This window comes from Cavia porcellus, unplaced genomic scaffold (genome assembly GCF_034190915.1).
Source record: "Cavia porcellus strain 051 isolate PalLab524CR breed Dunkin Hartley unplaced genomic scaffold, mCavPor4.1 scaffold_49, whole genome shotgun sequence".
Lineage (NCBI taxonomy): Eukaryota > Metazoa > Chordata > Mammalia > Rodentia > Caviidae > Cavia > Cavia porcellus.
In genome coordinates this window covers 3,341,671-3,368,588 of record NW_026947532.1, presented here as the reverse complement: position 1 = coordinate 3,368,588, position 26,918 = coordinate 3,341,671, and the positions used below count along the sequence as shown (strand labels likewise).

Sequence of the window (26,918 nt, the reverse complement as noted above, 5' to 3'; positions counted from 1 at the left end):
GAGTCCCTCATCTGGACTGCTCTCTCCCCCACCCCCACCGTCCCCAGCCTGCTGTTCTCCGCGGCTTTCCTTCCTGCCTCCAGCTTCCCGTGCTCTCCTCTCTTTGGAAATGCTGAACATGCGGATGATTCCATTCTTGGTCTAATAACTCCCCTACCTCTGCCTGTCTGTTCTATGCTGCTCGCTGGTTACTTTTCGTTTACAGAGACTCTGCACTACATACAGGGCGATGCAAACTGGCCTGCGCAGGACAGGTACCTTGGGGATCCAAGGCCGCTAGGCCACCCGCTGTGTGCTTCTGCCGGTGAGTGGAAGAGGAAAGGGCACCTTGGCACTGCAGGCTCTCCCAGGAGCCTGGTTCTTACCTTTCCAAATCCTGGCCCCTTAGTCATAATCACCCAGCCAGGGACGCTCAAGAACCCAGGAATTCAATGCGTCTCACTGCAGCTGGGCGCAGTGCCACTCTGCCTGCCTGCTGCTTCTGACTGGCGAGAGCCAGGTGCAGTTTCCTGGCCTGCCCTGGGAGGTAGAATCAGAACAGTGTTCCAGCCCACAGTAACGAGAGGAAAAACAAGACACCACAAACATTCCTTTCCAGCACAATGCCCATCGGTGAAATTCTAGCTTGGTCTGCTTTTCCTTTCCTACAATGAGAACCCACGCACGCCCTAGGGCGCCCCAGGGACTTCTCCTAATCCAGGTTGGTCTGACGCATTCAGCCACACCCTGGGCCTTGGCAGTACCTCTTCTGGAAAGAAGGAAACAGAACGGGGACCTAACAGGTTCTTTAGCCCCAACTCCAAGAGTCACCCTTCTTTTCCCATCCAGCCCATGACCAAGTCGTATTTTTTCCAACATCCACCCCACTATACTCATTCTTCTCTATTCTACCCCAGAGTAAGCCCATCTTCTTCCTCCTGGGCTGCTGTAACAGCCCTCTGGCCACCCAGCTGTGTCCATGCTCACCTTTCTACAGCTTACTTTCCACCAGCAACGAAGGGTGAGCCGTGACCACCACATCCTGGTATGCACTACTGCCCCAGATGGACACCAGCCACCGGGAACTCTTCCAAAACCTCCCCAATCAACTGCAAAGGAAACCCCGGTGTGACCGTGTAAGGCTGTGTACTAGCTGGCTCTCGACCATTTCTCTACTGTTAATTTACCTCGCTTTCTCCCCCAACTTCAGGCCAGCACATCAGCATAATCCTTTTCTACAAAGATGCACACAGACACAGACACACAGACACAGACAGACACCGTCGTTCTCACCTCACGTGTTACTTGCCTGACATCCCAACCCAGTCCCTGCACAAACCTCTTCCTCTGTCTCTCAGCCAGCTCCAAGACCAGCCCCAGCGACACTTATCACACCACGCCCTGTGTGGTTTCTTTCACAGAACTAACCACATCCAGGCGTGACAGAGCAGGCTCCCTAACGAAGGGCTCTGGCCCTGAGACTCAAAGTTGGTGTCTCTTCCTGCCGGCCGCCACCTGCACAGAGGTGACACAACACTGCAGGCAGAGACAGCAAATCTAAGACTGAAGATAAAAATGCATACCACACTGACTACCAAAATCTGGCCGGTTCCACAGTGTTCATTTATCAAGTACGCTTATGTTTAAATGCAAGGCCTAAAAACCAAGCGTGTCCTCTGTCAGCCCTGTTAATAGACAAAATGTCTTGTTTTCGTTTGTAGACGGGTCTCAGTATGTAGTTTAGGCTGGTTTTGAACATTACTACTTAGCCCATACTGGCCTCAAACTCACAGCAATCCTCCTGCCACAGCAAGTGCTGGGATTACAGACATGCGCTCCGTGTCTGGCACAAGACTCATTCCTAAAAGTTCAATTTGCTGTTTCTTGTCTTTTCTGTTGAGGGACAATTCTACACACTGTAATGATATTCCACTTTCAGAAGACATATCACCTGGGTAACCAAACACCACAATTTAGATCCTAAGGATGTCTTTTGTAACCAGAGTCTACATTCAATATAGTCCTCCCCTAACAAGATATAAATGAAATCATATCACATACATCAGAAAGACACTGATGAACCTTGGTCTAGTACTGTGCTTGATGCTATTAGTGGCTGATTAAAAAGACTAGAAATTAAAATTAAGTAAGGTATTTTGGTACTGCTAATAATTGTTAAACTGCAAATACTTTAACAATTTTGTTGTTACGGTTTAAAAAAAAACCAAACAGGTAAAACTTCAAGGTAAAAAGGGTAGTTTTAACACATGTATCTCCTTTAACATGTGCAACTCCATTAGCACACCAAAGGGCCATCTAAAGCTGTGTACCCAGCAGAACAAGGCTGAGGCAAGGGACAGGAGTGCCAGAACTTTGAAAGCTGGACAGCAGGTGACAGAACTAGCTGCTGGCCCAAGCAGCTAAACCCAACCAAACTGATCTCTGTAAGTGTGGCTAAAACACTTCAATGTGAAGACAATGTGAAGCACAGGTGAAGACATTTCCACACTAAACGCTGGGTCCTTCTTTAACCTCTAGCCTGGTCCTAACTTTCTCCCCCAGCGCTCAACTAGCCAGGCCTATGCTGCAAGAGGAAATGTTTCAAGTTTCTTTGGAAAATCGAACCTAAGACTGAAAGAAAAAGAAACAAAAATCAAAGACACTGACATAACAGTGGGGGCTGGGGGTACCTGCTGAAGCACCAAAGGCCAGCAAGTCCACCCGGGCTGCAGGTCCCAGGACAGACAGGCTACACAGACATTGTACATAGCTTCGTCCTGGTAAACCCTGTCTCACCCGCTGTCCTAAGCATCTCTTTCTAATCTATCAGCATTGAAGTTTATTCTAACAGTTTAAAACACAGAAATGTACCTCATACAACACACAGTTCACCTTTCCAAGTATACTGTTCAGTAGCAGGTGGCTTTAGTCACTGTCAGACAATTGTGACTACTTAATTCCAGAAAATTCCTATTGCCCCAGAAGACACATCACACCTATTACCAGTCAGTCTCAATTCCCTCCTCGATTCCCTGACCACCATTCATCCACTTTTGGTCTCTATGGACAACACATATAGTAAAATTATACAGCATGTGGCCTTCTGTCCCTGGCTTCTTTCATTAAAACAGTACACCCAGGCTTTATCAAAGGACACAAAACCTTAGTCCTGTTCAATGGCTGGACAATACCTGTCCCATGGATATACAATGCTTACAAGCTAATGGACAGTGTTTTCAGGTATAAGAAATCACGCTCTAAATTACTTTTTAGTCTGCTGTTCTTAAATGTGAGCAGACTGCCAGGAATCAGCTCGTCTGAAAAAAGGAATTACTACAAACTGCTAGACATTAAAATCAACAGGAAACAAACTCGGTGGAGCACCAAGAGCTATAAGATGAGGACAACATTTAGTACCTAGATCATCTTTACTAAACCACTAGGAAAACACACTGTGAACGTCAAACAAGTCTAGGCCCTGTGAAACGGCCGAGGCGTGAGGAGAAGCTGACAGAGAAGATGGACCAGGAAGCGCACATAAACCTCACTGGCGTCACCCTGCGTGCAGTGGACAAGGCACCTGAGTAAGCCACCAGCCCTTGGGCCATCGCCTCCTTTCCCGTCCTGGTGTCCAGCGGTGTCTGCCGAAAACACACTGCAAGGCAGACTTCTATTGCTTCTAGTCCACGTAGATGCCACCAGCCCAGGGGGACCGGCCTTCCAGCGCACCCTGTCCCCTGCTGTGGGTCACATCAGACCTCACCCCGACCTGAAAGGCCCCTCCCCAGGGCAGGCCTCCAGCCTTGTTCACCACTCCACCCCTCTAAGCTGGAGCAGCTCTAAGTACGTCTGGGCAAGGAAGGATCTAGGTAAAGGAATGAAATCCTAAATATCTGCCTCAGTAACTTTGGATTGTTTGTAAGAATGTTACCACATATCGGGGTGTTTTTTAATAGAACTTGAAAAAGTTCTACTCAACTCCTTCCTTGCCTGCCTTGAAAAATGCCAAATCACCCTTTAAAACACAGGTGAGTGCTCACACTGAAGTACTCACTGTTTTCCGAGGTTTGATTTTTCTTTTTAAGATAGGTCCTGCTGCACTGCCCAGGGTGGCCTTACACTCCTAGGCTCAAGTGACACTTCTGTCTCAGCTGCTCAAACAGGTACATGCTACCATCCCCTGTCCTGCTACCATCCCCAGTACAGGGAACTCTGTACTTTATTTGGCAACCCTGGTCAAGAGTAAAGAGGAGAAAAAGCTGAATGCAACAGGTTGGAGTCAGCGAGAGTGTGAGCAGGAGAGCTGCTGTGGTGAGTAAAGACAGACGCTTCAAGAGAACTTTGTAATTTACTGTGTTGCTCAATGAATCTACCTCTCAACAAAACTATGGCAACTGGCAGGCTGTCTCCTCTAGGCAGACCCCCTTCACCTGTGTATGGGCCAACGTGTCCTCCTGTACTACTCTGGACTGGGTCCGTCAGCACGCTGAACTAGGTCTGCAACTCCAGAGGGCAAAGGCTAAGCTGCGTCGCCCAGCACACAAAGCAGCTGGCACAAACATCTGTTCACCAGGAAATCTAACGCCTAAATCCAATGTCAGTTACTTTAGCCATGCTCTAGAATGGTCATACAACTGGAAAGAGGAAGCAAGTCTAGAAAGCCAAATATGCAAAGTGTACTTACTGTTTCAAAAGTATTCAGTAGTATCAAAGGTAGAAAAACATTAAAATACTCTCCACAGTCTTGAAATTTGACAGGCACTGGTCTCGAGATGGACTGGCAAAGACTTGGTGGGGGTCCGCACTGATCAAAATTCAAAAACATCTCGTATTTCCACTTTAAGACCTCTCTAACGAAGGTATCAGAGATAGACTGTGACAGAATAATGTTCACCGGCGGGGAAGCAGAAAGGGACTTGCTTTCACCGAAGGGGAGTTTGTACGTCTGCCTGTTGGGGATATTCAGAGTCTGCAGAACACCGCAGTAACTGTTGGCTTCGCCCACCAGCTTCTGGGAAACCAGGGAAACGGGCTGTGGCCCCTGCAAACCAGACTGCACCCCATGTGACTTATTTTTTGGAGCTGGAAGTCCTGGAGAACTTTCCAGAGACTTAGAGAGATGAGCAATTCGTGAAGTACTACTTGAGCTAAAAATCTTAGTGGTGGAAGGTCTCCTTGCAGAAGGAGGCAAGCCAGGTTTACGAAAAACATCTTCATCAGCTGCTTTAGCTTCCAAGTGTTTCAAACAAAACTCGCCCTGGCTTTTTAGGATTTCCGCACAATCTTTGAACTTACACTTTGTGCCACTCTGTGCCAACTGAGACCAACTGACAGGGTCTTCTGCCTGAGCTGCAGCTTTTCCATGAAGCACTTCAATGAGTTTACCACTCTCACCCATCTGGGAACACAGATCCATATCTTCAGGGTCGTGCTGGGTTAAAAATAAATTCTCATCATCTGTGTCACTACTGGATTCCAGTTCTGCCTCCTTCACAGTCACCATGGCTACCTGACGCCCCGCCAGCTCACTCCCACCCAGCGGGCTCCCAGAGGTGGACACAGCCATTTCATCTGTTGGAATTCTTCCGTTTAGCACCGTGGGGTCACGCTGGTTCAAGAAACAAGTATTGTCAGGTACCTGAGAGATGCATTCCGCCCTCAGGGGCTCTGGTTTTGAAGGCGTGAGCAACTCTCTCCTGTTGCCGTGAGCCAGCGCCTCGGGCCCTGACCTGTCAACTGCTGGCACCAGGCCAGTGGAATTCTGCGCCCTACATGGCCCTGGCCGTGCAGCATTTGCACTTTCACGACAGGGTTCTTTTCCTTTTTGGTTCACTTTCTGTCTTATGTGCTTTTGCACCTGAAACTCCTTATTTGTCCGCAGCCTCTTGTTATTTTTGACAGAGTGAGTCTGAGGAATTGTCTTAGGCTTTTTTGGGGTGCTGACTGCTCCCACGGTTTTGCCATGATGCCGTAACCTATCTGTAAAGTCTTCGGACCTCTGCGACAACTCGAATGCCCTCCGAGGACCTTTTTTCAGCCCGAGCTTCTCAGCCACCGAGGTGGGTTCAGGCCGCTGGCGCACTTTCTTCGGCGGCACCACGGCTGGGACCGTCCTGCAGCTCAGGTAATGTGAGCCCTTACTCTGCCCTCTTCTGCCTTCTGACTGTGTTTTCTTGGGCGCTTTAGAAACTGGTGCTCTCCTGGCGGGCTTGGAAGGAGGACGCGCCTTCGGGGGAGACCTCTTCCTCGGACTGGCAGGGGCTCTCTGAACACTTGAGCTGGGAGTCGTGGTACTTATCTCGGAACTTTTTAAATCACTGTCAGTAAGCTCTCTCTCACCGAGACTGTCAGACCGGTCCTCATTTCTGACAGAAGTCGAAGGCCTTGGAGGATCTTCAGGCCTAGGTTTTTTAACTTGCTTTCTCTTATGATGTTTCACTTCAAATTCATGAGAATCCTTCGCAGAGACACTGCTACTGTGTGGTTCCACACATTCTTCACCACCCCCTGCCACCTGCCGAGCGACCTCCTCGGAGACGTAAGCTGAGCCGTAACTCCAATCTGTGCTATCAGCTACATTAGTCACACATGAGCTTGCCTCCACTTGAACTGAATTCTTGCTTACTTCTTGATCCTGCCAAACTGAAAACACCGGAGATTGACTTTCAAACTCAAAAACCTGAGACTCAGAATCCTCAAACAGAAATGCTGATGTCTTTGCTTCCTTCATGAGCTGTGTGTCTGCACTGGTCTTTAGCACTGACCCGTGCCCCTCTGGACACCCTTTGCTAAGGCACGCTGTGTCTTCTCCAGTGTATTTCTCGAGACCCAGAAGGCTCTCGTCTTCATCATCAGAATCTGAAATAACGATAACTGGTCCACAGGAGCTGTGCACATTATGATGGGGAGCTGTGAGACGGCGTCTATCTTCGGTTACTTTCCCCTGCAGCTGGAATGAGCTCTGAGTTAGGTCCACCGGGAATTTGGAGACACTAGCTTGCGCCATTAGGGATAATCTGTGGAGGTCTCTGTCCACCTGAGAATCTGTCAAGGTGTCTGACTTGGGGCTGATGCCAGGAGGTGGTTCTCTGTCCAAGTCAGAGAAAGTCAGAGCTGCCCGCTGGCTCAGCTCATCTCTCGATTCGAGTGCGGCCATGGGTTCCTTATAGGGAGGAGCCTTCTTCACCACAGTGCCGGTCGCTTCCGTAAATGAGACTGAATCTTTACCAGCGTGACACTCCGGTACCTCATGACCATTTCCATGAGAACAAAGAACACCCGATTCTTCATTCTTTAACTGCTTTCTGTTCAGCAATGAACTGTTTTTTGACTTTGGTTCTCCGTCCTCAGCAGCCAGCCTACCGTCACAGTCTGAAGACAGGCCGTGTGTGACCCCACCCTCTTTCTGCATGCCTCTCTCTTTCCCTGAACAGAAACTCTCTGTGTTACCTACCATCACATTTTCCTCTAAACTGACAGCATTACTGACCACAGTATTTTTCTTGTGTTGCTTTTTTATGACATGTGATAACTTTGCACAGATTTCATCTTTTTCTGCCTTTGTTTTTGGTTTTGAGGTTTTTCCAATAGCATCATCCTTTAAGAAATCCTCATCTGATATGATCACTTGTTCCAGAGACTCAGCGCCAGAATCAGTCACTGAACGTGTTGATATTATTCCTCTGTCACATCCTCCTCCTGGACTATTTCGTGAAGTGCAAGGCTGCGGTGCACAGGAAAAGTCCTCTTTCACAGACATCTGCTTCCCTTTACTTACTCTGGTTTCATCTTGAGCTCTTTCAGTAAAGTGGCTTTTACTACTTTGCTTTAAACATGACTCAGCTGGGAGCTGGTCTTCAACATTCAAATCCTTCAGGTAATTTTGCTCATTATCCCCCCCCTCTATTGTGCTACTTGTTTGGATCAATAGATGCTCTTGCACTTGGTGTGGCTCAGCTTTCACAAGTGCTTTAGAAAATGTTAGGCTGGAACCTTCCAGACAGAGGGTGTCTTTTTTAGATTTCTTTCTTATTTGTCCACTTTCTTCTTTAAAAGATGCAGGTGGAGTTTTATAGGTAGGGCACAGATCCGCCAAGGTGTTACCCTGAGGTACTTTTAACTTTATGTTTCTAATGATTTGTTTTAAGCAAGTCTGTAACTCGTGGGTTTCCTCACTGGTCAACTGCCAACCCTGAGATAAATTTCCCCGAAGGAACAGGTTAAGCTTATCCCAGAATTGCTTGCACAGTGCCTGCTGACCGAGCTGGTAGCCTTCTTTGAGAAGACTTCGAATGAGCTGCACACAAGCCACCTGTACGGAGTTGGACGGCACCGACAGCATCGACAGCGAAGCCATTGTCGCTGTCCCTTTGGAGCACCCTCCAGCCGACTTCTCAGAACTCCGCACGAACGCGCTGGTCGGAAGCTTGGCGCATTTCACAACGGCGGCCACCCACTGCTGGGAACTAACCCACAGTAAATGCAGACACTTTTTATTTCTATGCAGCTCAATCACTGACACCAAAATCAGGAGGAAAAACTCAGTGACTTTGTCACAGACGGCATCTGTCTGGTTTAGGACATCTTTGACTTGTGAGTACAGATGATGAATAACTTCCACGATGTAAGCCACACCCAGGTCCTTAAGGTCCATGAGCGACTGGACAAAAGGTATGAACCACAGAAATGTACTGTTATGAACACGCATGTCTTGGCCAATATCTGACTGAAGGACACTAGTTAATGTTTCCATTTCTTCATACATGTTAGGACAATAATCTGGGCAAATGGCTGATTTCCATCCTGAATCCTAAAATGGGAAAACAACAGTATTCAATTGTGATAGGATTAACACTGAAACTGTCAAACACAAAATGTACCTCTCAACTTTCCTATTTTTATGTGTTATTTCTAATATAAATAAACCTACAAGAAATCAAAACTATAAGCTGAATCATACCACAAAGACCTATGTACACCTATGTTTACAGAGGTGCGGCTGGAATACACAAACCCTGTACCCAGTACCCACCAGCTGGGGATGGATAAAGATGATGTGGGTTCATGCAGTGGAGTACTACTCTAGCAAAAAGAAGGGTCTGCTCTGGACATTTCCCAGTGAATGGCTGCTCCCTGAGACACACTCTTTTAAGTGAAATAAAACAGACAAACAGAAACTGTGAATACCACAGTTTCTCTGGTGTGAGAAACCGAAAGTGTAAATAAGGACCAAAATGTGTAATAGGCATTGTGAAATAGGATGAAAATGTTCAAATGGGGAGGGGAACAAAGCTAGAGGGAGGGGACAAAGAAAGGGAAGAGTAAAAAAAAAAACAAAAAGGAAGGAAAACATGGAAACAAAGCTAACTGAGGAGAGGAAGACGGGGTGAAGGGAAGATGGGAACGGGAAGACACCAACAAGTTATATTATGTACAGGACAGATCTCTATGATGAATGCAATCATCATGTGTATCTAAAATGCATCAGTAAAATCTGATTGGAAAATACACATGCTGAGTGTTGACATCAAACCTTCATGAAAAGGCAAATTCCCAGTTTCATGGGCTCTGGCCTTCCTTTCTTCAGCTAGAACTGTTTACCAGCACGCCACTCTCTCCCCTTATCTCACAGACTCCAATTTCTCAAAATGTACTTTAAAATGTCCCAGAACACACACACTGCAGGCAGAATTCGTTTTCCCTCGTGCACGGTGCACTGACTCAATGAGAAGGCCTTTGTGTAACAGGTGATTCACAACAGCTACCTGTCGTACAGCCGGCTGATCATAAAATTCACACAGCATCCACACAGTACCATCTGAATTTTCAAAGTGCTTTTTACCTTTTTTGTCTTTTCAGGATTATAATTGTACACAATCTGGCTGCAAGTCACTGTATCATCCGAAAATGGCTCTGGTTCTATCTTGGTCCTTAAATAGTAAAAGTACAAATTACTGAAATGATGAAGAGGAAGGGGCTGGGAATTTAGCTCAGCAGCATAAGCGCCTGCCTTGCAAGCAGGCAGTCGTGAGTTCGATCCCTGGTACTGATAAAAAGGAAAAAGACAAAAAAGAAATGAAGAAGAAAGAAAAAACTAGAAAACAGCCCCCTTGTTGTTACCACCCAGCTCCTCACAGAGATGATTTTTAAATCTTGACATTCACGTAACTAACCTTATAGAGCTGTTCCGAATATTCTGAATCTCTCTATTGTAGCTCACATTGTTGATAATGGTTTGAAATGCCTCAATAGGATCAATAAGCTGACCCCAGACCTTAGATCCAAGACGATCCAGAATTACCATGAAGCAATGTAATGCTGGCCAGAAAGGATTCGCACTATCATCTGAAATACAATGTAACAACTGCTGGATCACAGAACAGTTTTCAAAACAGTCAAACAGACTGCAAATTAAGCATTCTTTACCTGGTCAGCCAGGAATCTGAAAGTTAAGCAGCAAGTCATTTCAAATAATACCTGGGACTGAGACGGGGCTCAGTGGTAGAGCTCTTGTCTTGCAAGCACAAGGGCCTGGGTTCGATCCCCAGCACCACAAAACAAAACAAAAAACAAAAATAATGTCAACACTTATTGAGAGGTTTTGTTTTCTCGTGGTTTTGTGGTACTGGGGATCAAATCCATCAATACCCATTCATAGAGCCAGGCCACCTGTGTGTCATGCTGTGTATTAGTGGGTCTTGTTGTATTGTATTGAATCACACTATATTGTACTGTGTTCTAGTACTTTATGACAGGTCTTGACCAAACCAGACCTGAACATGCAGCGCTCCTGCCTCACCCTCCCCAACTGCTGGGATTACAGGTGTCTACCAGCATGCCTGGCAACAGTTTCAAAAGCTGCTAAAGTCTCAGAATTTCCAATCATGCTTAAGACTGTTAAAAAAAAAAAAAAAAAAAAAACAAAAACTGTCTGTAAAAAAAAAAAAAAATTCAAAATGGGCCAGGGATTTAGCTTAGTGGCTAAGCACCTGCAAGGCAGGCACGTGGCTGTCAGTTTGATCCTTGGTACCACAAAAAAAAAAAAAAAAAAAAAAAAAAAAAAAAATCAAAATGGAGAACAAATTGTTTGACAGGCCCCGAAACAGTCTAGGTAAAAACAGTTTCCCACCATTTGCCACATTGAAACTTTTTCCTAATGAGCACCTCAATCCACCAGAAACAGTTCACTCTTATTCTCCATAGCTAGAAAAGCTGAAAGGGTAAAGAAGAAAAAAAAAAAACTTGTATGACTACTGAGGCCTGAGATATTACACCTGAAAAGTTCTTTTCAACTTAAAAGAGCATATCTGGGATCTAAATCATAAAAAATGTAATTCTTGCCAGGCATAGTGATACGTTTGTTTGTGATCTCAGCACTCAAGAGAGACAGAGGCAAGAGGATCACTGTGGAGTTTGAGGCCAATCTGAGTTCAAAGTCAGCCTGATCGATCAATCGATCTAGAAACAGAGAGGATGAGACTGCCTCAAAAATAGTTAATTCTTCTTTCCTCCACACCACACTATACTCCACTCCAATTCTTGCAATGGCATTAACATTTTCAAACTGCATCACTGTATACCCAGCAGTTAAAGTGACTCACCATCTGACTGCCTCTCCATGGTGTGAAGTATTGACTGCATGAAATCATTTTGTTTGTCTGAGCCCAGCAGCAGCGAATCCATGGCTTGCTCCTCAAGAATGGTCAGCAACATGCAAATACCTGTAATTTACAATGATTCAATTCACGGTTTTCTTAAATTGAGGAAATAACACTATTCTGATGCCTCCTCTCATTTAGCTGGCCAAGGAGGGACAGAAAAAAACTAACAAAACAGCAAAATGATGGAATACGGATAATCACACACAACTGTTCTCAAACAACAGAATTTGAGTATTTCGAGTGTAAAAAGTGAAAAAGATAACAACTTAGAAAACATTCTCTAGGATGACAACCTCAAGCTGTTGTTTCATCAACTATTTACCATGCCTTGCACTTTCACTTACACTGTGTCTCATACACCACTAAAGAAGGGAACATTAGTGCCACTTAGGCCTGAGGCCTAAAATTTGAAACTGATAAGGCTCAGCTATTTTAAGCCAGTACAGAATCTGGAAACAATGCTGATGTCTCCATCAGGAAACAGATTACACACTGGAGAATCACGAATGTCAAATCCTACTTAAAGTCAACTACTACTATACAGTACTGAAACTGTTATTCTAATATTGCTTTAAATAAAGAGATTTATGTGAATCTTCCCAAATATATACAAAACTGTTAAGTCCATTTAGTGACAGAACATGAACTGCGGACCAGGAAATCCTATGTGGAGCCGATCACCAAGAGATCACGTCTGGTTCAGGACACTGGGGAGACCCTCGCCACAGAAATGCAGAACGACACTCACCTAGCCAGTAGTTTTTGTAGTTGGTGGTATCATACATGTGTGTGGGCAGAAGAATCAGTTTCCCCTTTTCGAAGATAGAAGAAGTGTAAATGTCTGGACTTTCTAGGAGGCCCAACTCAATGACTTTAAAAAGGCAAGTGAGGACCTCCTGTAAGTCATAGTAGTCATCTCTGTCCACCTTCCCAAGGTTCTTTGCTGTCAGGATAGCCCAACGCCGGATCTAAATGGGAAACACATGATGTTCAAAAACGACAGACAGCAACGATAGACACATGAAAACAGTATTCTCCACAGATCTTAAGAGCCTGGAGATACTAATGAATAGACTGTGGATCTTACATGCCACTGAGCTCAATTAGCCCTACTAAGTCAGGTGAGGGACAGTTACGGGGCTGGGGAGAAAGCAAAGCGGCACAGGTGCCCACCTGCCTGAGCCAGCTGTGAGCTCCAGTCTTGGTACCAAAAAACAGGAGAGAGAGGCAGTTATGTCCATCACTGACAGGAAACAGAGCAGGAGGAGTATTTTAGAGTGAAAATGATACTTTTAAAAGATGGTACCTCGGGGCTGGGGATTTAGCTCAGCGGCATAAGCACCTGCCTTGCAAGCAGGCAGTCGTGAGTTTGATCCCCAGTACCGATAAAAAGACAAAACAAAAAAAAAAGACGGTACCTTTTAGAAACACATATTTAAATATTTTAGTTCGACCAGTAATGGCAACACCTGCTTTGAGGTTATTTTACTCACTGCATCAGCCACACACCTTCACCCCACCCTTTCAAATGTCTGATGTTATGACTGCTTCACCCGTGGGTTTAGATTAGCATTTGCTGTTCTTTCCCCACTCCTCACACCCACTTTTCCTGTGCCCCTACGTTTTAGTTAGGTCTCCCAGAAACAGAATCTAGACTTCCTTTGATAGTCTAATCTGATCTTTATTGTTGAACTGACAAATTCAGTCCATCTGCAATAAATGAACAGTCTATGTATGAGCCCTTTCCCTGTTTCTTTTAAAGAAACATCTTCCTTCTAAAAACAGTCCTGGCTCCCTGTGCCCTCAGGGTAAGACTTGGCCCCCACACACACTCTCCTGCCTTAGGTCGCCTCACCTACTGACAATACGTCATGCTGATATTCCCCACCCAAGTTACTACGGATACATTCATTTTCACTGAACTTTAAAGACAATTCTACCACAGTAGTCAACTTTTTCTCTCATGATTTCTTCTCTTTGCACATCTTTTTATGAAAAACCCTGCTAGGACCTTTTATATGACATGGTAATTATATCCTCCAATTTGAGTTTGGCTGGAGATAAAAATCTAGGTTTTAAGCTTTCCTCCTCGATACTCTCACACACCACTGTCCTCCTGCCTGCAACTCACTGCTACAAATCCGGTGTTAACCTCGTTTTTATTTTTATCTTTGCTTATGATCTTCTCTGGACATTTCTCAGTTGTTTTTGATGTTCTTAAATTTCACTGTTTAAAACATGAGGGGCCCTTCTCTTCTCTGACACTACAAAGCCTCAGAGAATCAGGAGTCTCCTATACTCAGGTAAACGTGTGGTGTGTCTATCGCTTCCGGACCGTCCTAACCCTGATCTGTATCTTTCTGAGTCCTCCATGTGCACCTCCGCATCTCTCCACTCTCCTTTGCCGGTTTTGGTTTCAGTTTTCTTCCTCCTTAAGGATGTGTGCCACCTGCATGTCTAGACAGTGCCCTAATATTTTTGCTTCTATTGGAATCTTCACTGGAAATCCCATTACCACGATTTCTCTGCTGTAAGAAGATAAAAAGGGAAGGTGACCTTTTCTCCTTACCTTAGCTTGGCAGGCAAACTAAGCCTTTCATGGCTACTGTACTGGTGCAATGAGGAAACCAGTCAAAAGGGCCAAAGCGCAGGGCAGCTACAGCTCGAGCTGCCCACGGCACAGCGAGCAGACCCCGCCCTCGGCACGGCGCCGCCCTGCGCTGCCCTCTGCAGCCCTTCTTGCCCTCCATCATGTTAAGTCTTCTTCTTATCTAGCACCTAGGGCTTCCTTGGTCCTCCTGCCCACCTCCTTAAATCTCATCTATTAGCAAAGTAATTTTTTCAGATATTTTAATGAGAATTTCCATGTTTCAAGTGGGGCAGATAATAAGAGAAGCAAAAAAGAGCCCTCTTCCTTCACTTCAGTTCAACAAAGTGAAAGAAAATTACTCTGTACTCATCTCAAGCATCCCCCAAGAGGAAGTATTTTCCTGCCCTCCTGGATGCCCTCTTCTCTGACCCTCCAGCACCTCCTACTTAACCATAGTAAATTTAAAATAAGAACATAAAAAATTTTGGCAAGTACTTTAAAATACCTAAAACCTCTACCAGAACTACCTAGATGTATAAAAATAAAGCTTGTTCCCCACTGGCTGACATTAGTACTCACCATTTCATTGGGATGGACCAAAAACAAATAGATCCCTGGATGCTTTTCAAAAACTTGAAAGGAGCAATTGGCTTGTTCCAGTCGGCAAAGTGCTTCCACACACAGTTGATCTAAACCCAAGAAAGTTAAGGTGGTAAATGCGGAAATCTTCACAGCTTAGCAAGATTCCCTAACTCTGGCTTTTTGATTCTTTTGTATGTAAAACTTCATCCTTTTTTCCTTAAGGGAGGCATAAAATGCTAACAACACAAATGCAAGAACAGTATTTACACCAGAGGAATACTCAATTATGATCTCAAGGTGACTGGGGGATTATTCTGACTTTTAGTGCACCTTTTGTAATACTTGGCATAATCATCTCTATACAGTATCTCAGAAATATGGCTACAGGTTCAAATCCATACACATTTTGCATTTTGGTCAACCAAGGTTATTATACCTGGTACAGACCGAGGAGTTGGGTTTTCCTCCAAACACTACTCACCCCCTGCCATTACCTGAACTACCTGTTTACCCTGTCAGATCCATTAACTTCAGTTTTCCAAGTTTCAAAAGCCAGTATGCCCGTAACATGTCAGTAAGATATGCTAGTGGCTGGCTTTGGGGAGTGGGGGTGCCTAGAAAAGCCTCAGGGGTGCTGCTGGGGTGCCACTGATGCTCTGCTTCTTGACCCAGCTGGTAGCTAAGTGTAAAGAAGCACAAAGCTTATTTAATTTTCTGGATATATTATTCTTTAATACATTTAATACTTTATTAGAATTCAAAACCTAATTACTTTGAATGTACTGATTTAGGAAGAATGACCTCTCCAAATAAATCTTTAAATCTTTTCAGTTTAGTGAAATAAAAGGACAGAGAAACAAGTTTAATACAAAAAAAAATGTAACATCTGTTTTTCTAAGGGCAATTATATGGTCTCTTTACCTCAAATTTATGGCTGCAAAGAAAAAAAAAGCTTATGTATGTTCCCCCTGACTGGGCTCTAAACAAACCAGCCAAAAAACCACTTTAACAACCTCCTGAGGAAACAGAAATGCAGACTGGATGTTGGACGCCTTAAAAGTACGATTTCTTTCATTAGATATACTCAATTAGGAATTAGTTTTAAGAGACTCATAAGAAATACAAATAACCCTGGGCTAGACAGCCACACTGTTACCCCCTGGAGATGAGTGAAAAGTACGCAGCTCAGTGGTTCTCACCGCAGGGGAGCGTGCCCTGCTCCCTCACCGAGGCACAGTCACCGCTGTCTGAAGACATCTGTGGCTGTCCCAACAGCACAGCCACGGAGGAGGCTGCTACTGGGTGTGGGAGGATCCAGAGTGCTACTTAACATGCTGGAGTAAGCGGCCCAGTCCCTTACAACAAAGAATCATCCAGTCCGAAATTTCACTAGTGCCGAGATTAAGAACCTTGCTATGACATATTACAATGAAAACTAATTGAATAGACAGAGATACAGGACAGGCAAAGATAGCAAAATGTTAACAATTCTAGAATCTATATGGGGGTAGGTGGTGTTCCTCTATTTACTTATCTATGTTCAAAAACTGTCCTAATAAAAGGCTAGGAATAACACTAAATATCCCAGTAAGATTTGTAGCAAGCAAACTTTCACTATCAATCTGTAACCTCAATTCCAGTCACTTGTACACACGTAAGTACAGGGATCAGAGCCAGGGTCTGGACGTGCACTCTGCCCAGCCCCTAGTTCTTAACAGCAGCACGCCTGGCATATGCAGAGAAACGCCAAGACACTCACTGACACGCTCGTGAAGCAGCAGGTACGGGTACTTCAGTATTTCCAGCAGAGGGACGCGAAGCTTGTTCTCAAAGTCCTGGCCGCTGAAGTCAAACAGCTGTGCCTCCCCGTTGTTGTCCACGATGTACAACTCATCGTTATCCTCTTCAATTTCTCCCCTTATGGACTTCTCAAAGTGACTTATGAGACGGGAGGTCTCCAACTCCCACAGAACCTACAGCAACAGAGAAACGGCCAGCGCACTTTATCGCTCATCAGCACACGTGACGCCCGAGGGGACGCTCATGCTTGAAAGCCTTCCCCGAGTACTCGTCAGCACTTTCACTGTTTTCATTCAGAAGCGTGAAGTGCGGGCTGGAGATTTAGCTCAGTGGCATAAGCGCCTGCTTGGCAAGTGTGAAGTCCACAGTTCAATCCCCGGTACCACCAAAAAAACTGAGTGTCAAGTACCCGCCATCACACACTGACCTCCCCTCCCTTGGAAGTGCTGTTTGTTTTCAGACCACTGCAATAAAATGAGCATTACAGAAACTGAGTCACACGGATTTTTTGTTTTCCATGGCATGTAAAAGTTATCTCTACATTATTCAAGTCTGTTAAGTAGCACTATATCCAAAAAACAATGCATATAATTGCAAGTATCAAGCTGGGCGTGGTGGCGCACATCTGTAATCCCAGCACCTGGAGGATCACTGAGAGTTCGAGGCCAGCATGGGCTATGTAGTACGTCTAGGCCAGACAGAACTGCATAGCGAAACCCTGCCTGAAAAACAGAAACAGAAAGTACGTAATTGCTTTAAAATGTTTACAGCTGTCCGGGCCTTCCGAGTAGAGTCCTGCCTCAGGGAGGAGGCCTGCTGATCAGGCAAGGCTATAGCTGCTGAGGTCGGGGGGAGCTGTGGCAACTTCTTAGCAATCAAGTTCACTGCACAACTGACCCTTCTGCTCTTACAAGTTTTCTGCAGGGGTCCAGAGATCTAGCTCAGCAGTGTAAGTGCCTGCCCAGCAAGCGCAAGTTTGTGAGTTCGATCCCTGGTACCTCTCTCCCTGCAAACAAGTTTTCTGTAGCTTGATGATCTTTGACAGCATTTTACTTAGAAAACTTCTTTTGAAACTGTAGTCAGTCCTATCAAAGCTTGCTGCTGTTTTATCAATATAGTTTATGTAGTACTCTAGATCCTTTTTTTAATTTCCAAATGTGCATGGCATCTTCACAAGAAGTATTTTCCATCTCAACCATCACTCTATGGGTTGGAGATACAGTTCAGTGGCATAGCGTCTGCCTGGCAAGCACAAGGTTGTGAGTTCAATCGCTGGTACCAGAAAAAAGAAATCACTTTACTTAGCCACAAGAGGCTATCTCCATCCCTGTACATTTCATCACAAGCTTGTGTCACTACTGTCACAACCTCAGGCTCTACCAGTCACTCTAGTTCTCTTGCAGGTTTCACCCCACCTGATTTTTTGGTACCAGGATTGAACTCACCACCGCACACTTGCTGTTTCACTTTCTCATTCGTATGCTCATTGGAATAGTGCTTGGTGTGCACATCTGTCATCTCAGAACTTGGGAGGCTGAGGCAGGCCGTCAGTGGAAGGCCAGCCTGAACTGCACAGGGAGTCCCTGCCCACCCCCCAAAGTCCGGCTGGGTGTTTGGCAGGCCTCACCTTCAGCCCAGTCTGGCCTCCTCCCTGAATTTAATCTTCCAGCACTTGACAAAGTGAGAGGCGCTGACTCTTCCTTTGGGGGGGGGGGGGTTCCTAATCTCATTGTGCTTGGCTGTGTTTCAGAGACCAAGGCAGTCCCAAAGGAAGATGTCATGGTTTGTGTTTGTGGCCCCCAGGACTCATGAGTCTGCATTGTTCATTTGTGATGGCTCATTGTATAGTGCTTGGATTGATGGTGTCAGTGCTCCACCCACATAGGGGTGGAGCCAGGATGTAATATAATGGCAGGAAGAAGGTGTGTCTTTCTCTTTGCTGGCTCGAGTTTGCTGTTGCCGGCTGCCATGAACTGCAGCCCCGCCATGCCTGCCTGTCTTGGAGCCAACTGAGTGTGGACTGAAACCTCCAAAAACTGTAAGAAATAAACCTTTCCTTTCCCAACTTTGGGCTTCAGGTATTTTGTCTCAGCAACGAGTAAAAAGTAACTAAGACAGAAGGAAAGAGGTGGAACCCGGCCAGCCAGCACGGCATTTTCTAAATCATCTGATTACACAGGTACGGTTTACTAGCGCTCCAAAACCATTGTAACAGTTAACATCCAAACTCATTCATCACAGATCCCCATAAAAGACAGTGTAATAAGGGAGTAGGAAGCATGCTAGAGTACCAAAACTGGCCACGTCTCAGAAAATGAGTGCGTGCTACTGGAAAACAGCACTGGCAAATTTGCTCAGCGCAGGCTTGCCACAAACCTTCAAACTGTCAAATACACTGTCTCTATGGGGCACAAGAGACCAAAGAGGGAAATAAGGTACGGCTGTACTGGGTTTGCAGAAGACACTTTCTAACGGGGCCCCGCTGGCAGGCTCCGGCCCCGGAGTATGGGAGGCTCACACACTTCGGCAGTGTCACCACCAGGAGCTCCACACCCTCGGGAAATAATGTGAAGGGGAACGAAGAGCTGGAGCTCCTTCATCTCCAGCCTGAGCCAGGCCCTCCGCTCCCCATCTCTCCTTCCTCGTCGTGACCATGGGTGCCAACAGCCTGAGATGTGAGCTCTTGGAGAAGGCTGACCTCACCATTAGCAAAGCTACAATGCAAGCTTCTCAACACAGCTCATAAGCAATCAGCCCCGTTCCCCACACAGTACACAACTGCAAGACCTGTGCTGCCTCTCCTCACACAAATGTAATAAACCAGGCTCTCCATGGAAAAGAGCACCGACCAATAAAACCCACCCCAGCCACTCACCTATGTCAGCGGGGCACGGGTGTAAAAACACAAAACAAAACCTACTCCATACACAACTTCTTTTCAGCAAGTGTTTTATACTAAAATGGCATGGAAGGTAGATCCTAAAACTCTGCTGGGGGGTCCGGTTCAAGTCCATGGGTGGTAAGCAATCATTGAGCCCGATGCCCCTGTATCATAGTGAGGCAGGTACTAGACATTCTTTCACTTCTAGAACTCCCATCACACCCTCCCATGAATGCCTCTGATGAGCCAACTCGTCTCTTCCTACTTACAACATTCCGAGAGTGACGCCCCATAATATACATTACCTCATGCAAGAACGGCACCTCATCCCTGGCCTTGTGGTACTCGGCCACACACTCCAGGCAGTAGCAGAGGTCTTCATCTGCTGTCTGGAACTCACGGGCCCGGGTCTTGGACGCGTAGCGCTTGAGGACGTCCGTGGTGGAAATCCCACCTGGTGTGCACCAACAGCACGTGCTCATTCTGCACCTGTGGCCAGAACGGAGGCACTCTACTACCTAAGTCAGAAACAGCACCCACACCTGCTCGGGGTGTAGGACGTGACACTTCCCACTTCTGGCCCAGTTTTCAACTTAAATGAGCCTCCACAGCCACAATGCTCTGCAAGACCCTTTGTTAATCACACTTACGAACCACAGGGCAGGGATGTGGTAGGCTCAGTGGTAGGAGTGCTAGCCTAGGGTGCCTAAGGCCCTGGGTTCAATCCCCAGCACCGCAAAACAAAAGCAAATCTGAAAGCCCATCCTCAGTGATAAACAACATAAAGCAATATACAGCTGTGCTGCAGAAAAGGCTTAAAACTATGTAGAGGAGCCGGGCACAGTAACACATACATGTAATCCCAGCACTCTGGACAGCTGAGGCAGGAGGATCACAAGTTCGAGCCCAGACTGGGCAATTCAGTAAGAGCCTGTCCCCGAAGTTAAAAAAGTTTAAAAGGGCTGGGAGATATCTCAGGGCAAGGCCCTGGATTCAAGCCCAGGACTGCGAGAAAAACCCACTGCGTAGAGTACTGATGGGAAACACCCAGACACAAGCTTACTTGTTTTCAAATACAGATTTTTGGCAGCCAACTATAAAGCTCAGGAAATCTTTCACTTTCCCAGAAGCCCTGTTCCAGAACTCTCTGTCAACATAAAAAATCCATACATATAAACCCATAATAATAACAGAAACAGAATCGGGGCATGTGCCACACACTTGTAATTCTAGGAGAGATGAAGCAGGAGGATCACTGAGTCCAAGGCCAGCCCAAACTACATAATGAGTTCAAGGTCAGTCTACACTACAAAGTGAAACCTTGTCTCAAAAAAAAAAAAAAATGCCAGGCATGGTGGTGCATGGCTGTAATCCCAGCACTCCGGAGGCTGAGGGAGGAAGGTCATCATGAGTTTGAGGTCAGTGTGGGCTCTCACTTAGGTAATGCGTTCAAGGCCAGCCTGCACTACACAGTCAGAACCTGTCTTAAACAAAACGAAACCAGATACAGATTTTTTTTTTTTTGGTACCAAGGGTCAAACTCTCGACCTCACACTTTCCAGGCAGGTGATTATGCCACTGAGCTAAATCTTCAGCCCCAGAATTTTCTTGTTTAGAAAGCACACAAACACAAATCTGTGCGTATATGTATGTACACATACATATGTATGAACTGGCATCTATAAATCACTGCTCTTCAGTGCACCACAAATTTATGGCTATAAATGTTAACAACTTTCTACTAATGAGTAGTTTTTTTATTCCATTCAACATTTTTATACCATCAGAACACTCACCATCCAAACTCAAAAATTAAAGGATTACAATAACCTACACCTAGCACTACCAAAGAGAATGAAATAGCAAGACAGTATAAGGAAAGAGGAAATCTCACAAATCAAATCTGCCAAAGGTTTGACAATACATATTATACATATAATTATATACATACATACATATATATATATATATATATATATAAAAGATACATGAATGTATTACACATATATGGTGGGTTCATCAGAACTACAAATGATATGAACCTGAGAGGATTTGGAACCAGAATCAATCAAAGTCAGAACCCAGAGAGATCTCTCTGAGACATAATAAATATAAGTTAAGACACTATTTTTTTCCCCTATAACTAAATGCACTTACAAAATCTAGTAGAAAAGCCAGGGATGTAGCTCACTGGCCTAAGTGCCTGCCTGGCAAGCACAAGGTCCTGAGTTTGATTCCTGGTCCTAAAAGAAACAAAACTAATGGAAAGACCATTAGCCCACACTGCACTACGGCCACATAAAAAGCCAACGCATGTGCTGATCATACATGAAGTCATCAAGGAGGGCAGAAGACATGCAAAGTGAGGCTAAAGGGTGGGACAGAGAAAGAGAATCAAAAATGTCCCGCAGGGCCAGCGAGTCAGCTCAGTGGCCACTGCCTGCCTGGGAAGCACAAAGTCCTGAGTTTGATTCCTGGTACCGAAAAAAAAAAACAAAAAACAAAAACGCTGCTTATATCTATGGTTGAAACAATTTAAACCCAAAAACCAGGCTAAGGGAGGAGCCCTTGCTCTGCAAGGCGCCTCTGCCCCTCTGCCCCTCTGCCCTGCCTGGAGCCAGCACACAGAGGCCTCTACAAACCAGGACACAAACTAAACCTTTCCTCCTTAAAGCCGCAGACGCTGACACCCCTGGGAAACACAGCCTGTACCAATCAATCAAGGTTGAACTAACTGAGGATAAGCCACCTGCTACACGCTGGCATAACCTGATAAAGAACCTAAAGCACTTTCCCGGGCCTGTGGGACAGGGTCCCTGAGACCAACACCGGACACAGGCCAACTGAGTACTGGGCAAGCAACTCCCTGCCTGTCTGCTGCAATGAAGGGAAGACTCGACACACGAGAGGAATCGAGTGTTCTTTCATATGGAAACAATCATGAGGAACTGGGCTGGAAAATTATCCAACGGACCTGATCTTTGAAAACTTCACCTTCAGTTAACTATCAACCAGATTGGGAGGGAGTTACAGATCCAACTGTAACTTCACTCCACAAAGCCAAGGACCCTGACCCATGCATTCTCATCAGCGCAGAGACCATCCTAACAGAGGTAGAGACTGGCTAGTGAGATACAAAAAAGTCCTCCTCTTCTATTTAAAGCATATACACACATCAAGAACTTAACGGGCAGACAGCGTATTAAAATTTTCCTTCCTTTAGGAAGGAAAACGAAGACAAGAGCAAACTTAAAGTCCCTGAATGTTTGGATACAGAAATTTGCAGCAAAAGTGACTATGGGGATGGGGAGGTGGCTTGGTGAGAAGCAGAGTCTGCATAGCACACACAAGGCCCAGGTTCAACAAAAAACACAAAAGCATCCTTTACACTCGAGAGGAATCTGCCAAAGGGAAACCATTAACACACTGCACAAAACCGCACTTCACAGTTGAAGCTCTCTGAAAACTCCCTAATGTCTTCCTAACCGTGATTAGGTACTCATATGTGAATGTGTAGAAATAAGCAAACGCTTGGTCCACCTTGAGAACTCATTTGTAAGATTAAACATGGCTTTCACTTATACTTCAGCAGCCTACTAGCCTCATGCTTTTACAAACAGCTCAAGGAACTTTCAATATATTAAGTATATATGAGAAGAGCCTTAAAAATAAGATGTCAAAAAAGGGGTTAAAACTCATTTAGAAGTAGTACGATTCAACTGTGTTCAAAAATTGAAAGTTTCCTGAAAAATGGAACAAAAGAACACAACGTGACTTACACAGTTTCCATCTGGAGAAAAAACTAGTGATGCAAGTTCAGCTACGGAAATCTGCCCTCTCCTGATACTATTCGATTCCTTTCACCAATGCCTACCACTCGTAAGGTCAGTGCAGGCGAGGCACCAACAGCGAAGAACCAGGAAGAGACACATTCTTCACTATGTTTTGGTAACATACAATTATGTTATTTAAGAGAAATATTACCAAAATACTGGCAAGTTAGTGGTTTGCATTTAACAGTTTGGGGAAGTTAGTAGTCTGCTGGGAGTGACCTCAGACCTAAATATAGGAGGTGGAACATCAGAAATTTCTCACACATCATTGTTTCAAGCATGGCTTGGCAGATAAAAAACCGGCAATCATACTACACTTCAAAAAAACATAATTATGAGACCACAATGTAAATAAAATCTTGAATACTCTAATTACCAGAGCAGATGACAAAGGTAGTGTATTAAGAAGAACTACAGTGTACTTTTCACTTCCCTCAGTGAGGCAGCCCGCATACTTTCACATTCCAGAAAGAACAGTCAATTTCCTCTAAATTGATGGGAGGCACTGTCTTGCCTAACCCAGGTAAGACCATCAACAAACATGCTGTTCTCAGCAAACAGCAGGAATCCATTAATGAGCCATGAGGTCCTCGGTACACAGAGAAAGGTCATAAAGATGAGACCAGGACAGGCACTCTCCCCAGCACGGAGTGCCTGATGTTATCTGCACATGTGCCCGGCCTTCCAGACCTTTCCATGAACTCATCCGTCCACTGGCATCCCAAGTGGTGACTCCTTCAGAGAACAGCCCCCTCCCTAACCCTGATCTAACTCTGCCTCTCCTCTGGGGGAAGGGCTGACGTCTTTCCGGCTCTCAGCCTGTCTCCATGCCGATGAAGTAAAACTGGCCCAGTGCTTTTACAAAGCCTGACCGGTGCTCTCTCGGGCCATTTATCAGTCACTGCCACAAGAAGGGAAGCGCATGGAATGGAGATACACACCGGACACTGCTGCAGGGCACTGCACACAGAGAAGCCTTCTCTCAAACGCCCACACTATGTGCAGTTATGTTCCAAAATCTAAAATCACTGCAGTTCAAAAGCTAAGCCCAAGAAATCTCAGTGGCAGAGAATTACTCTGCTACTCTTTAAGCAGAAAATTACTGCTTATAAATGACTAAAACCAGTATGTCTTCAGAGAGTAAAAAGGACCTTCACTGGACTGGAACCGCTTAGAATCACTACTGAACCACAGACAATAATCAAGATGCAAGACACAAACAGGTCATTCCCTGAGCACCAACTCAAAGGACAGCTTAAGATGCTTCATCAAAGACCTAACTTTAACTTTCCACAGACTTATCTTCGGGGTACCAACATCAGTACTAACTTGCCACAAACATCAAGCAACCTCTTTTACTCTTCCCAGTTAATTTTGCTGTTGTTGCGTTTTGAGACAGGGTTTCATTCTGTAACTCAGGCTGGTCTTAAGACAACTCTCCTCCTCAGCCTGCTGTGTGCTGCAACTGTAGGTGTGTGCCATGACACCCAGTGAACCTTTACAAAGAGATGGATACTCACTACCTCCCACTCCTTCACTCCTTTGCACTCTAGCTTCTACCCTTGCACTGTACTGCATGTGCAAAAATTTTTACAAAACCCTTAGCAACACACTATTACCAAATCTAACAGGCTCTCTACCTGACGCTAAATTCTATGAAATGCTACACCACCACACTGTCCTCCTGACACTACTGTTCAACCTAATAATCCCCAAAAATTACTTCTGTTGCTCAACATCTAAATGTCCCCAAAGGCTTGAGATTCCTAACCTCTTCATTCAATATTCTATTTTTAGGTGACCTTAAATCATTTCAACTACATTTATACTAGAGCATCCCAAAGACAGAAAATGTAATTTTCCTTTTTCTTTTTTCTTGAAATAGGATCGTCTATTCCCCAGGCTGGTTTGAAATTCCTGGTTCAAGTAGTCCTTCTGCCTTGGACTAGCAAGTAGCTGGACTACAAATGCACCCAATTTCAACCTAAAACAAGCAAAAACACACTTTTCTTGAAATGCCTGGGATCTAAAATATATCTTTACTTGCATGCCTGGCAGAGCAAAGTCCTTCCTCTGTTACCCGTCCTGCAGTCTCTGGAATGACAGCACTTCTATCTATTCAACTTTCAAACCAGTCACCTACCCTACCCTATGTTCTCCTTTCCCCTTAGTCCTGTCTCTAAGTTCCAGAGTCTACCTCTTTAGGTCTACATCTCTTCTTTCTCAGCGTTGCAGCCAATGCCTTAATTTACTATATTTCATTATTTGTCCAACGACCAAAAAAGCCTAAATGATCGCTTACCAGATCCACCACCAATCACTGCTCCAAAATGTTGCCAGAAGCCCAAGCACACTCCAGATCTCAAAGGCACAAGTGCTCCTCCTCTGGCTTTGGAATAAAATTCCAACTGTTGAACTCAACACATTAGGCCCTCCACAATCCGGCCTCAGCAACACACTGGTGCCTCATACTTACCTCCTCCTAAAACACTTCATGGTGCTTGGCATTCCCTGACTTTACAGAAGCTCTTCTATCTGCCTTGAATACTCATCGTTCGTATTTCTGCCTGGTTCTTAATCTCAGGAACTTTAAGAAAAAAAGTAAATGATGAGATCGAGTTCGTAAAACTCATATTCAGGTTTAAAGCCCTCCACTAGTGGTTTTTGCAGGAACCGCTGATGTGCAATGTTCCCTGAGTGCGCTGCCTTTGGAAGGCCTGTAGCATTCTCTCTCTCCTCTAGCTCTTTCCTCTGACCGCCTTCCTGCTCCAGCCTAGGGAACTTGTGTATGGTTCTAACCTGTGCTCAACACGGGGGAGGAGGGTCTGAACTCCCACTCACTCTGCTGCCCAACGCTCGGTGATGGTGATCGCGAGTCTCTTAGGGAAAGGACCTGGTCTATAGAGCTTTGCATCGCCAGTGCTTGACACATATGCAACGACTGACGCAGTCTTCAAAGTTTAAAATAATTACCTTGGCAAACGGCCTACAGAGAAGTGATTTTCTCAGTTCGGATGGCGGGCCTCGGGAACGATGGACTTACACATAGCCACACCTCGGGCTCCAGGAGAACTCTTCTGAGACGTAAAAGAAACACAGCTGAAAAAGTGCTTCCAAGCGGCCCGGTCAGCCCTACTTGAGGCAGCGACGGCGACAGCCAGTGCCTCCACTAAGGCAGCTGCACAGGTCGACAGCCTCCTCCTGCAGGGCCTCCTCCTGTGGGGCCGCCCACGTCCGGCCAGCCGAGCGCTCGGGCACCCGAACCCCGGATCCGCCAACGCAGGTAGCTTCACAGGACCCACGCAGTCTGTGCAGCCGTTCTCCGCCCACTCCAGGAGCGGCGGAGCCCGCGGTACGATGCTCCGTCTTTAAGGCGGGCCCCCGAGGGCGCGACACCGCCGGCAGAATCCCTGGCCTCCGGGAAACGGCGCAGCGCGAGCAGAACCCGCTCATCCGCGCCGCCGCCGCACGAGGGCGCGCAGTTCTGCGGCGCCGTGCTCACAGAAGCACAGAGCGAGGCGGCCCGGGACGCGCCCGCCGCGAGCGCGCTCCCGGCGCCCGCCCCTCCCCCGCCGCAGCCCGCGCGGTCCCGC

General features: G+C 45.8%; 1 protein-coding gene across 8 annotated transcripts in view; it reads right to left on the bottom strand.

Annotated features, from left to right (window-relative positions):
* Setx (senataxin) overlaps nt 1–26,918 on the bottom strand; it is a 64,675-nt gene that overhangs the window by 37,554 nt on the left and 203 nt on the right. For 2 of the 8 annotated variants that reach the window (XM_063244082.1, XM_063244080.1), the window contains exons 2-11: nt 26,299–26,402; nt 25,802–25,912; nt 19,798–19,981; nt 16,571–16,784; nt 14,809–14,918; nt 12,388–12,607; nt 11,580–11,699; nt 10,152–10,323; nt 9,821–9,908; nt 4,664–8,788 (exon numbers count right to left, since the gene is read on the bottom strand). In XM_063244082.1, coding sequence (XP_063100152.1) covers nt 4,664–8,788; nt 9,821–9,908; nt 10,152–10,323; nt 11,580–11,699; nt 12,388–12,607; nt 14,809–14,918; nt 16,571–16,784; nt 19,798–19,981; nt 25,802–25,833 — 5,265 coding nt within the window. In that variant the 5' untranslated portion in view covers nt 25,834–25,912; nt 26,299–26,402. Of the gene's footprint in view, nt 1–4,663; nt 8,789–9,820; nt 9,909–10,151; nt 10,324–11,579; nt 11,700–12,387; nt 12,608–14,808; nt 14,919–16,570; nt 16,785–19,797; nt 19,982–25,801; nt 25,913–26,298; nt 26,909–26,918 lie in introns of those variants that run through there. The other 6 variants (XM_063244084.1, XM_003470825.5, XM_063244081.1 and 3 more) reach the window with 5 other exon arrangements.